This window comes from Brachionichthys hirsutus, chromosome 10 (genome assembly GCF_040956055.1).
Source record: "Brachionichthys hirsutus isolate HB-005 chromosome 10, CSIRO-AGI_Bhir_v1, whole genome shotgun sequence".
NCBI lineage: Eukaryota > Metazoa > Chordata > Actinopteri > Lophiiformes > Brachionichthyidae > Brachionichthys > Brachionichthys hirsutus.
Genome location: NC_090906.1, coordinates 9,148,022 through 9,160,993, shown reverse-complemented (window position 1 = coordinate 9,160,993; position 12,972 = coordinate 9,148,022). Strand labels below are relative to the sequence as shown.

The 12,972-nt window shown below is 42.7% G+C and overlaps 2 protein-coding genes across 2 annotated transcripts; one reads left to right on the top strand and one right to left on the bottom strand.

Annotated features, from left to right (window-relative positions):
* The first annotated feature begins 357 nt into the window (after positions 1–357).
* rnf121 (ring finger protein 121) lies at positions 358–6,381 on the top strand. Its single transcript, XM_068744617.1, has 9 exons — positions 358–447; positions 2,438–2,475; positions 2,801–2,942; positions 3,237–3,391; positions 3,589–3,696; positions 4,441–4,561; positions 4,643–4,776; positions 5,054–5,155; positions 5,792–6,381. Exons 1-9 carry the CDS (start codon positions 370–372, stop codon positions 5,910–5,912), a joined length of 999 nt encoding a protein of 332 aa, XP_068600718.1. The 5' UTR covers positions 358–369; the 3' UTR covers positions 5,913–6,381.
* Positions 6,382–8,568: 2,187 nt separating this feature from the next.
* Positions 8,569–12,131, bottom strand: nlrc3l1 (NLR family, CARD domain containing 3-like 1). The gene is made up of 6 exons (XM_068744351.1): positions 11,980–12,131; positions 11,452–11,553; positions 11,266–11,343; positions 11,058–11,166; positions 10,724–10,964; positions 8,569–10,614 (listed from the first exon to the last, which is right to left on the bottom strand). Exons 1-6 carry the CDS (start codon positions 12,129–12,131, stop codon positions 9,053–9,055), a joined length of 2,244 nt encoding a protein of 747 aa, XP_068600452.1. The 3' UTR covers positions 8,569–9,052.
* Positions 12,132–12,972: the final 841 nt, after the last annotated feature.

The window sequence follows — 12,972 nt, the reverse complement described above, 5'->3', positions numbered from 1 at the left end:
GGATAAAAATGTTCTCTGTATTTGTAATTTTTTCTAATACTGCTGACTCTACATCTACTTCGTCATATATAGTGGTATATGTATATTCTGTATACTGGATAACACGTTTGATGGACACTGTGCTGTCTTTAAAGTGGATATGTTAAATAAGATAGTTTAAAGTTAATCCGTTAGTTAAAATTAAGTAACATATTCTCAGTTGGTTTTTGAAAACAGTGTCAGAGTAGGCGTTCTGTCAACCTATCTTTAACGATCCTTTGTTTGGGTTCCTGAAGCGGCGACAGAGTGAGCGCTCCCTCCACTCTGCAACTCTCTCGGCCTATCTCTGACGCTTCTTCGTTTTCTTGCTAGCGCGTCTGGCGGTCGAAGATGGCCGGCGTGTTTGAGGTGGGGGTCGATGGTGTGGAGCACGACCACGGACTGGAGCACCACAATGACCCGAACCAGGTGAGAGTGATGGAACACAACGATGCGTCCTGACTGATTTATTCTGGGGGTACCTGCTGCCAACTCCATTGAATTCTACACGGATTTAGCATACCGCAAGCTGCTAGCCGTATTTTAGCCATCTGGTAGTGCCAAGTCGGCATATTAGCGTTAGTGCATTTGCTTTGTTAAGCAAAACAGCACTAGAAACGCCCTGACAGCGGAGATAGCCAATCAAGTATGACCTGCTAATGCGTTGAAGTTTAGCAGCGCTGGTTCCTTTCATTCGTTTAGAGTAGCTAGCACAGATCGAGCCTTAAAAAAAACGCGTTATCCGAACGCTTAGAGCAGCCGTAGGTTCCCTTCTGGGTTCGATGACGTCACGTAAAGTGACAAACTATCGATGCAAATAACGCTGATGTGGCTGATGGTGTCAAAGGTCACGTGGAGTAACCTTTCTGGGTGGAAGCTAGTAAACAGCTTCCGTTAGCATTTCAGGTGGAAGATGGAAGCTATTAATCTGTTTAACAGGAGCTCAAGACACAGCGTGGACTGAAACCAATCCTGATCAGAACCTTGTTTGGTTCGCAGTTGATTTTAGTGTGTGTGTGTGTGTGTGTGTGTGTGTGCGCGCGTGCGTGCGTGTGTGCCCGGAAGACCTTTCACTGTATGAATTGACAGAAAACATGTTCATGTGCTGAATGAAGTTGATGATCATTTTTAATCAAGAATTATTATTTTTCCCTTCCAGAAAGTGTGAATTGGTATGAAGTTATTTTACTTTTGTAATTGTGAGATGTCTGAAAAGGGAACTTGAGACTCTCGAGCAGAATGATGGTGGTGTACCTGGATCGATAAGCGTATTCATGATAAACTGGATGCAAACCGGTAAAAGGACAAGTAGTTTAACCTGTATTTAATTGTCTTGTGGACACTTACATCACCCTAGTTATTCCTAAGTAAATAATCAAGCCAAACAACTAGGCGGGTGCTGAATGTATTCAGCTTTGACATGCTTGGAAAAGCACATTTTTGCATTAGATGCTCAGTTCACACTTCGGCACTGTCTGAGCCAAGAGGTGACCTTAGTGAGAATCTGAGGAGAAGGCTTGTACGTTTGCAGTTAGCTGTGTTTCTGAAATACTTAAAGGGTTGTTTCTACTTTATTTGCATTTGATTTGGTGTTTACAGCCTTTTCATTGAATCCCTGTTAATTACGTCAAAGTTTCCGCTGTGGATATTCAGAGAGCATTTGCAACCAACCCTTATCGTTACCGTCTTCTGATGTGATGTTTACAAAGTGAACCATGAAGGAGGCCTGTATGGTTCACCTTGCACAGCAACGCGAGTGTCCTTAATACAGGAACACAGGCATTTACCCCCCCCCCCCCCCCCCCCCCAGAGGTTTTTCCTCCTCCGTTTTGAAAGAATCTACGAAAACTCATTGATCACTTTCTTCTACACAAAAAAATCATAAATGCAGTTGATACTCTGCGCAGAAAGTGTCGGCTGCCAATGTTGTGAATTAGATTTAAGGACTTTCAACGGAAACAAGCCCGCAAGGGCTTTTTTGAAATGCTCCTCTTAGACAGGATGTTTGACGTTATTTGTACTGTAATACATGCTACTGTGTGACTGTACTTGTACTCTAACATTCTATCTAATAAATATATTCATCATCATCATCAGATAAAACAAATGATATTAATTATACTTGAATTAAACCTGCTTGGCAACACTGTATTGGCCACGTTTGTCATCCTGCAAAACCTGTCATGAACTGACTGTCGGCGTGTAACCGAAACCGTCTACAGCGCCTAGCGTCTATGCTAAAATGTCTTTAATGTGTGACCGAAAGGCCAGAACGCATAGAAAAAGTTCTGTGTCCTTGTAGGAGAGAACTAGATTAACGTTGTATGTGTAAATGTCCTCAAAATGCCCATGTTGTGATTTTATTGGCTGTCCTACCGCTTATAATGAAATGATTTATTTTGGCTTTTGCTTTCTTTAGTTTGACGTGTCAAATCTTTCACCAGAAGAAAAGTGGAGGTTAGTACACATTTAAATGGGCCATGTATTGTTTTCGTATGATAATGATTAACATTCCTATGAAAAGCATTCTGATGGGAAAAAAACCAGGAACCTGTATAACAGAATAACACTTTGCCCTCCTGAACCTACTTCAGCTTGATCGTCTTGTCTCTCGTATGTATTTGTCATAAGTCTAAACGGGTCAGGTATTTTATGCCGATAGGAGACGTCATTATAACTTTAAGAGCACACATTTCTTATTTGAGAATGCGAAACGATAAATAGTGTGTGTGTGCGTCTTAGATTCGTGACATTAGCTGAGCGTGCTATCCTTTCTCTGCAGAATGGAGCACGCCAAAATGCACGCCAAACACAAAGGCCATGAGGCCATGCACGCCGAGATGGTGCTCATCCTCATCGTCACCCTCGTCGTCGCTCAGCTCGTCCTTGTTCAGTGGAAGCAGAGACATCCAAAGTCATACAATGTAAGATACACAAGCAAAGTTGAGAAACCCCGTCTGGTGCGGGCAAGATAAAAAAGACGTATTACTTTGAAAGCGACCGCTCCCTCACTGGAGAGCGAGGTCTGTGTATTCTTTGCGTGGCAGTTAGATGACATGTTGCACCACCTGCATTTCCTTTAGCTGTACAACCCTTTGTTTCCTCCAGTAATAATAATTAACTGCTGTTATTCTGTGCAGACATTAAACATTGTCATCCATGTCTCTGCTATGATGCTGGTGCTCGGCTCCTAACGTCTACGCTGTGCTGTCTTGTAGCTGGTGACTCTGTTCCAGATGTGGGTAGTTCCCCTCTACTTTACAACCAAACTTCACTGGTGGAGGTTCCTGACCACGTGGTTCATTTTCTCTGTCGTCACAGCTTACGTCTCCTACCGTGCCACTCGCAAGCCGCTGGCTTGCACCACACCAAGGTGTGACCATTGCTTTCACTTGATCTTTTTAAATCAGGGGTCCCCAAACGCCGGGGACCGGTACCGGTACCGGTAACCGGTCTGTGGCGGGAAAATGTTTGGGGGCCGCTGGTGTAAACGGTGAGATCAGCATTTCTATGAATAAGATGATGAATAATGTTCGTGATGTGAATCTTCCTTCTCTTTGGACTCTGTAGGTTGGTGTATAAGTGGTTCCTCCTCCTGTACAAGATCAGCTATGCCACAGGAATAGTCGGTTACAGTGTTGTCATGTTTACACTTTTTGGTATAAACCTCATATTCAGGTATGTTTCAGTGATTGAAGCAGTAGCGTTTAGCTGCCACTAGATGGTGGCGTTCTTTTATTTTTACTTTTGTTGATCACTGAGCCTAAAACGTCTAATATTCTACCGAATCTTTACCAAGAGGCTGAATTTACTTTGAAAAAACTTTATTTTTCATTCGTGGTTGAATTTTTCCCTTGAAACGTAATATAATCCAAGGCCTGTCAGGATTATAGACTTTCCTATCAAACAGAGCCAACAGCAGACCTCAGGTACTACCGTATATATTTAAGGTGACTCTCTATGTGACAAGGAAGCATATGAGAGATCTGTATAAACACAATATATCAGATCCATTGTTCTTGTCTTTCTCCTTTCTTGGCAAGGCCGTATTTCCTAAAGGAAGTACCAATTGGAAGCAACTATTTATCTTCTTTGGTCTGTTTCACAACAGTTCTAAGAATCCAGTGTGAAATAAATCCACTGACAAAAATGTCTGAATGAACAATGCTTTTTTTTATGTATATATATATATATATATATGATAGCTTCTGAGCAGTCGGTTACGGAGCCCGCCTACTCAGTTTAAGGAAACTAGGCTAAAGTCTACGGATCTTCCTTTGTGTCATGTGATGCGATGCCATTGTGCAATCAGTGTTTGTCTTTTTGATAATAGAAAATATCCCGATCTCTTTTGATCAGAATGTGAAACAACGTTAAACTCCATGTCGGCCATGGTTCCCATGCAGTTCCTTGTATGTGCAGGATAAAGCCGGAGGATGCGATGGACTTCGGCGTTTCTCTTTTATTCTACGGCCTGTACTACGGCGTCCTAGGAAGAGACTTTGCTGAGATGTGTGCGGACTTCATGGCTTCAACTGTTGGGGTCAGATTTCAGACACCGTTTCAATGCCTTGCTGTTTGATCGTTTGCTATATTCTGTTTTTGTGTTTTTTGTTTTTTCCAGTACTACAGTGCCTCCGGTATGCCAACCAAGCACCTATCTGACGACATTTGTGCCGTGTGTGGTCAGCCCATCCTCGTAGACGTCAGCGAGGAGGGGATTATTGAGAACACGTACAGATTATCCTGCAATCATGTGTATCCTTCCCCGTGACATGTTTGCATTGTCAGGGAAACAGAAGTTCAGTCAGGGCTTCGTGTTGGAATGAGCTGCTTGGCGGAGGTCTGCGCTCTCTGAGCGCTTTTCTAGTTTATTTTATTTATTCAACATGTTTTGAAACCTTTTGACATTTTCCTTCTTATATTTTTTTCTGATTCACTAATACATTTCCATTTCTGGAGTAATAACATTTTGAGCCAATGCATTTTTTGACATGTCAGATACTGCAGTGCCGAGCCTTGACTCCACACCCAGGTTCCACGAGTTCTGCATAAGAGGATGGTGCATCGTCGGGAAGAAGCAGATGTGTCCGTACTGCAAAGAGAAAGTGGATCTGAAGAGGATGTTCAGTAACCCGTATCCTTTAACTGTTGCTGTTGTCTACGCTGCGTTATTTGAACCATCTTCGCGTCGGCAGGAATGTTTTTTTTTGGTTTTGCCTTCCTCTCCCGTCATGTGAACACGAGCACAAAAAGACTTTCCATGAGATAAAAACCCCCCCACAAAAACGTAGATGTGAAATTGACAAGACGACTGGACAAGAAATGTTCCAGAAATTTAAGCATGCTGAGTCAATGGAGAAAAAAAATTCCTTTCTTGAGATGGAGAGGAATTTTTGATCGGGTTGAGGGAAATTCTTTTAGTGGCATATTTGAAGACATTTAAAACAAGTTATGAAAGAGGTACTGGATGCATATTAGCCCGTTTCTTTCTTTTTATGGTTTAGAGATTAAAGTTGAGGAAACAAAATCCTTCGGTAAAAAGAAAGCGAAAGCAGAGTCTACCCAGTGTCGCCACGCTCAAACCGTTTCGTGCGTGACTCAGACCTGATTTTTGGCTCCAGTGACCTTTTAACCGGAAAGCCACACTTTCTGTCGTGTCTCTGGGTTCACGAGCAAAGCCCCCCCCCCCCCCCCCCCCCGATAACTGAGCTCTTAGCAAAATGAACATTTCCTGTTGAAGATTTCCTTTGTCCTTAATCTTATATATCAGCTGGGAGAGGCCGCATGTCATGTATGGACAACTTTTAGACTGGCTTCGGTACTTGGTGGCCTGGCAGCCTGTTATCATTGGGTTTGTGCAAGGCATCAACTATGTCCTGGGTCTGGAGTGACCTGTGACAGAAATGGACAACCAGCACGCCATGAGAGGATATGCACCTGCCCCCCCAAAGGACTGAGGGCTTAATGTCAAACCCAAGCGCCAATAAAATAGGCGCACAGTATCTGTGTTATACTGGTAATCTCAATTTGGATGTCCGTGTCAATTTCCCAGGATTTACTTCACACATGGGTTTGCTGCTTTTATGGCCAAGTAAAAATTATTGAACTCAGAAGATGTGCTTCTTTTTTTTTTTACTTTTTTTTTTTGTCCCAAGAGTTTGTTACTTAACAGAAAGCTCTCTTTCGGATGGATATATTGCACATGAGTAATAAATATCCAGTTGAAATCGATACAGTAATTCTTTCATGTGACTCCAAAAATACATCAAAGTATCCGCTGACTTCCTCAGAAATGTATTTCCGCCTCTGACCCATCAGTCTGCCTTGGACTGATCCCCCGTCTATTCAATTAAAGTAACATGAGTGTTAGACTGTTTGGAGATTTCTTTTTTCATCAAGATTTCATCCAGCAGTTTTTCCGTAATCCTGCAAACAAACGGACAAAATAAAACGACACACACCGTCAAACGCGATGTTGACATCCGACGTGGAAGTAACTCGGCTATAAAACGACACCCAGATATTGAGGAACACATTCTGAAGTGAGCTCTTCCCCTTTAAACATTTTTAATGCTCGAACGACTGTTAACATTTACAGTTGGTTCCAATGGAGGAAATGACAGAACTAGGAGACCGACATCCCATAATGACGGTGCAACTGTTTTAATGTGAACCTCTCTGTGAACACAGAGTTTATTTGTTTATTATTTTTTTGGGAGCTGGATGTCTCATCCGTGCGTCCTGGGAGTTTTACGTTTCCATGGCAATAATGTTCGCTGGATGACACATGAGGAAATCCCCACAGATCAGAACTCCTCGGTGGTTGTGTGTTGTTGTTGTTGTTGTGATGAGTGGGCGAAGGGGGAAGTGTCTGTGCATAAAAGCCAACCATCTCCCTGTCAGCAACGCAGAGCCCTCACTGGACGAATCACAATGAAGGTTTCATCTGTCGCCGAAGGTAACTGCCCTTCCGGCACAAACACAAACACACATCCATTGTGTTGTTGGTATTCAGACTCTGTGTCTCTGCAGCAGCTTTGGGGTGTGTGTGTCTCCTGCTTGTAGATGGATATCCAGGTAACAGTATTTTTTAATAAGGTGACACTTTACATCCGATATTAGAATTTGTTGTGCCAACGTGTATGATTTGTTCTTCAGTTTCTGAGGGCGGATCGATTCCCAGGATCTTCGAGCACCGGCTGGTCCGTCTAAACGCTGAACCAGGTAAACAAAAAGAAAAACGCTTTTACGCGTAGAGAAATAACCAAATAACTTCCTGTTGTGACGCTGGTTTAAGAGTTTCCGCGGATATTTTCGCTTCTATTTCACAGGAGAGAAACTGTCCCTGCGCTGTGGAGCGTTTACGAATAGCGACGATGACGTCACGCTCATCTACTGGCTGGTCAATGACGCCTTCCCGGAAGACACGCCCAGCAGCGACAGGATAGTAGAATCACAAGAGTGAGTGTTATATGTTATAACATAAGTTATCATAAGTTGTTATGTGATAACATAAGTTATCATAAGTTGTTATGTGATAACATAAGTTATCATAAGTTGTTATGTGATAACATAAGTTATCATAAGTTATGTTATAACATAAGTTATCATAAGTTATGTTATAACATAAGTTATCATAAGTTATGTTATAACATAAGTTATCATAAGTTGTTATGTGATAACATAAGTTATCATAAGTCATGTTATAACATAAGTTATCATAAGTTGTTATGTTATAACATAAGTTGTGTTACATAAGTTATAACATAAGTTGTGGTGTTGGGGTTTTGTTAACAAATGACAGTTGTGTTCTTGAACGTCACTTGAAGCTGATGCATGCTGAATGGTTAAGGACCAATGGGATGAGGCCAAGAGGGTCATGTGACTTAGGTTGGGGAACGTGAGGTTGTTCAATAAAATAGTTATGTCAGCTCACAGTTTGTTCCACGCGAGTCTTTATTGAAAATAAAGACACGACATAAGTTATATGACCTTGACCGAGTAGTCGATCATCGTGGCTGAGCACAGGGTCGTGAAAACGTAACCACGTGACGATGTTTGCCATCTAGAACCACTTCGAGGGGGGGCGCCATCCTGCACAGGAGCTTGCTGTTTAAGAGCATCGCACCACAAGACTTCAACTCCACGTTCACCTGCGTTGTTAAAAATTCTGCTGGAGTGGACGAGAAGCGACTGACCTTTATGAAGGCTTGAAATGCGGGATGAAGAGGAACTACTGAAGCGTCTGTTTCCGAGCTGTTTCACATCTGCAAACTACTTCCTGCTAGAAAGGAGTCATTATAATCTCTGACTTGGCTGCTTTACGTTAGACTGATTGGTAGAATTTATATTTAATGAAAGTTTAGATGAAGAAAATCTTGGAGTCTTATTTTTTGGGGGATGACTCGACCACACAAAGGTTTACTATCTACACAGGCTATGTAACTGTGCTTCCTACTGCTTTGTATACTTTTGAAATGTATACAAATGAAAATTCACAATAAAGAAAAGTCAGAAAAAAATATACGTGCAGCTGAATTTTGTTTGAAACTGTTTATTGTGCCTTTTATTCCATTATGACTCGCATCAGCAGTTATTTACTGGCAGGAAGGGTTTGAGTTCTGTTCGAGGTAACAGCAGAACTACAACTCCAAGAGTGCAAAGTACATTTGATACTGCATCATGCTGTCATTAGAGTTCACAAAGATACAAGTGACCACACAGTGTAACGCTCGTTACCCTCTTAACCCCAAAAAAGTATTCTTCCCCGACATTTGGTACATCAGCATAGCTGAAGTGGTCAGGTTTTAGAAACTGAAATCAGGTGCCTTGAACTTTGTTAAACATGATAAACCCCAGTTAAAGTTACTGCAATCTTTTCTGTAGCATTTCTTAGCAAGAAGCTGCTTAGCTAAGCTATGCGTAAATGTCTAACTTTCATGTCAGGTTTGACGGCAAGTTGCTGTCGTCAGATCTCCAGGACCAAAATGATCGCTTTAAGAGACAGATCTGTGGACGCGTCCTCTGAGGCTCACGCGCCCATCTCTTCCAGGCAGTGGTATAAATTTCTAGTCCTGTTTGGAGACTGATTTTCTCTGATCCTCTTCCTGATAAATGCAGTAGCATCGCCGATGAATGTTGGCCACTTTACAGAAGAGGTGCAGAATGGTTTGAGGAGTTCCAGGTTGGATTCAACAGCCATCCCAAACAGAAACCGCAGCAGAATGTCCAGTCTGCCATCCTCACGGAGAAGGCTTCTGTCAACAGCGCTGACGTAAAGGCCCATCGCCTTGTGTCCCGTTAACCTGCGAGTCATTTTATGTTCAAACACATTCCTTCCCAGGTTTCTGAAAGAGAGAAATGCGTAAAGGGCAGCCAGGTACTCCTGCATAGTGGGGTGAATAAAGCTAAGAACTTTCTCTCGATACAAGACAAATGTCTTTGTGAGGAATTGTGTGCAGAGGCCGCTGTTATTGACTGCCTCTATATCGCAGATTCCTGCCTGGTTCCACTCCTCCTTTGTAATCTTGAACCGGTCTTGTTCTAGCATCTTGAACGCCAATTCTCCAAGTTTCATTAGGAAGTCTCTCTCGTTATCTGGGCTGCGATCCGGAGCTCTAAACCTGCGACGCCCACGTGCGAGTTCGAGCAACAACTTTGTGTACATGTAGGTGATGCCTCCAGGAAGCTCTGCCCGCGACCCCTGCTCCCTAAATGCACGCTGGCACTCCTTAGCAACCAACGAGCAAAACAGCGGCAGGTGGCACATGACGCGGATTGTTCTGAACGCGTCGACGTAGGCAATAACGCGGCCTGCTTGATCCGGGTCTGGAAATCTCTTCTTAAAGTATTCGTCTTTTTCAGGATCACAGAAACCACGGATGTCCATCAAATCGTAGCGCACGTCCCAAGGAATGTAGAGCTTGACTTGCGGCCGAGAAAAGACCACTAACAGGCTGCGGTGGAGCAGCTTCCCTCTAATTAGGTTGACCAAGGTGACATCCAGGGTCGTGGGTTTGGTGTAATCACTGAGAATATCAGTGTCTTGAAAGTCTAGCTTCCCGCCGTACTCGTCGAGACCGTCGAAGACGAGCATTAACTTGCAGTCTTCGCTTCTGTAATCCTCGTCCCTCAGTTTTTTGGTTGCCGGGTAGAGGGTGTGTATTATTCCCAGCAAGGATATCTCAGAGCCCTCAAACTGCCTGAGGGCTCTGAAGGGCATCGGGAACAGGAAAGATACGTGTTGATGGGACCGCTCCTCGGTCCAATCGAGGACCAACTTCCTGAACGCAGTAGACTTTCCCGACCCTGCGACTCCAATGATCAATAGAAAATTCAGGTTTGACTGCTCCAGCAATTCAGCGCTCAAAATATCTCTCGTCGAAAGCAGTTTGCCCGCCGTCTGATTGCTGTCCAGCTTTCTTATGGTCATGACCTCGTGGTCAACATTTGGGCCGTTGTCACACGTTGACGTTATAGAGGGATCAATGAGGACGTCATCAAAGGGCCTCTTCTCTCCCTGCATGGCAGAATCCTCACATTCTTCGCTGTACGTCCTCTTCAGGGTCTCTCTTAAGTCGTGAAGAACTTCATCTGTCAAATACGTGCGTAAGAAAGAAGTGTCAGATTTCTCATTGCCGTTATACGGACCATTCTTTTTTTATTGAGGCTGAATTAGCAGCGACATAAGGAGCCGTCTTACTTCTGATGCACAAAGTCCGGAGGTAACTGACCATCCTCGTTTGACCGATTTCTTCTAGGAGGGCTTTGGTGATTTGCAAAGATTCCCCAAGGTTGTAACACTCAAGCAGTCGGTCCACCATGTCCACCATGTCCATGCTTTGGGGAGGAATGTTGAAAGACTGTGGGTAATGCTGCCACAGCATCATCTTGAATGTCTTCATGTCATCCTCGGGCAGCTTTTCAAGGGTTTTACAAATAGCCTGATTCCAGAGGGAAATATAATTCAGATTTTTCTACTTGACGGCATTTTAATTATTGTTTTTTTAATGGTCAAAACAGGAACAGGGACTGACCTTAAATAGGAATGCCACTGTCAGAGAAGGATGGCTAATTTCATTTTGTTCCTGGATGAAGTCTGGTGTGTTGGAAGTCTTTGACACAATCCTATCTTTGATTTTTACCCTGATGAGGCAAACGTGGAGACAAGTTAATATGCATCGTCTATGCAATCACACACCCTAACATCATGTGTAAGTGCCCAGTCATTAGAATATTTCTTACTTAGAGGCCCGGTTTTCACACTCATCACTGTCGAAGGAGTAGCTACTAGAGAACGAATCTTCTCTTTCCAACTGGATCCTAAAACCAGAATGACAAGAAGACTTGGATTATTGTGCTACAACTACAAGATAGCATCACAATTCTCTTGGACACAATTAAAGGAACACAATGATTACTGGCTGGTACCTCGTGGGGGATCCATCTTCTTCGTCCATACTCTTTGATTTCTCCTCACTCGTCATTGAGCAATAGCTTAGAGCTGGAGATGAGGCTTTTCCCAAAAAATACCTGGAGGAAATGGGAATGACGAAAAGGGCAACTTGTCATTTGCCAGTTGGCCCGCATGAAAAACAACCATAGCTGACAATACCGCATGATAGATACGGTATTTGTGTTTGACATACATTAGCGGACAGACAGACAGACAGATAGCGCCTGAAGCCCGCTGTACAGATTGTCATTCAGAGGTATCCAAATAACGCATTAAACCTGCTTGCTTTGCTTCATTGCTATTATGTCAGAACTTTTCTTAAAGCCAGTGATCAAAAACAAGAATTTTAGATGGAGACATTCATTATATTGAGTAAGATCAGCGTGTTATTTATTCCACTTGGTACTGTACGATATGTAGAAAGCAAGCGACAGGATATGATGTTGTTACTGTCCTAGAATGAGAGAGATGCTGAGGGCTATTTAGTGAGAAACTATCAGTACCACTGGCTCGTGTCCATTGGACCTGGGTCCAGGTCCAGAGAGGGCCTTCTTTCAGGGATGTAGTACAGGCTGTTTTCATTATTTGGCAAATGCTGTCCACTTTCTGACGCCCCAATGGAAGAGCTGCTGACCGGTGTGACGCTCGCCTCCATCAGTCTGTAATCTGCATACAAAAGGTTTTCTGTGCCGGAGAAGTACAAATACGAAATACAGCATTTTAGATTCTACATCAGGCTAGCTAACAAACCAGATAAACATTGTTTTGGATGCTTATCCAGTTTGTGTCACAGTTTTAAGATACAGAAGAGAAAAATGAATGCAAAATGTAAAGTAGTATACAAGCTGACACTAAGATTAATGTTTTTTTTGTTGTAGTTGCTTGTTTGATAGTTACAAGGCAAGAGTGAATCCTGTTTTACTACCAATAATAATCGTCTGTACAACTTACTATTTTTATAAATACATCAGATCGGTACACAAGGAAGGATAAAAACCATAACCAAAGCAATAAAGATTTATGAATAAATACTTCATAGCTAATACACAATTAGCATACCGTATTCATGGTTTAGATCAGGAAGTCGAAGTTTCTTCTTCTTCGGCGGTTTTACCGCACAGACAGAAAAACATTGCAAAGCAGCTGCTGCCACCTGCAGGCCGGATGGGTGAACAACATGACGCCTCTTTGAAACCTCAGGAGGTAGGCTGATATAAATGCTTTGGTTGTTTGTGCTGTATTGTATGAAGGTAACAACTTAAACTGTGTTCCTTATTAACGTCGACTGGTTATCTTTATGTAATAACCATTAAAAACAAAAAAGATAAAAACGCAATACCAAAACCACGAGCATAAACCTCGAGTCTTTGATGGGGGTTTAGGTGAGGGCTCATTGCTGGACGGTCCTTATATTACTAATTTTTATTTTAGATATTTCTGTGATGACGCATCAAATGTTAAATATTCCCGCATGCACGCTTACAATAGAACATTTT

Bases quoted from the DNA above. Each gene is read 5' to 3' on its own strand.
- rnf121 (XM_068744617.1), top strand. From the start codon at position 370: ATGGCCGGCGTGTTTGAGGTGGGGGTCGATGGTGTGGAGCACGACCAC. The intron at 2,943-3,236 runs GTAAGATACACA...GCTGTCTTGTAG, and splicing joins GACATCCAAAGTCATACAAT to CTGGTGACTCTGTTCCAGAT. The intron at 3,697-4,440 runs GTATGTTTCAGT...TTGTATGTGCAG, and splicing joins GGTATAAACCTCATATTCAG to GATAAAGCCGGAGGATGCGA.
- nlrc3l1 (XM_068744351.1), bottom strand. From the start codon at position 12,131: ATGGAGGCGAGCGTCACACCGGTCAGCAGCTCTTCCATTGGGGCGTCA. The intron at 11,554-11,979 runs GTACTGATAGTT...CATTTCCTCCAG, and splicing joins CCAATGGACACGAGCCAGTG to GTATTTTTTGGGAAAAGCCT. The intron at 10,615-10,723 runs GTAAGACGGCTC...CGTATTTGACAG, and splicing joins CCGGACTTTGTGCATCAGAA to ATGAAGTTCTTCACGACTTA.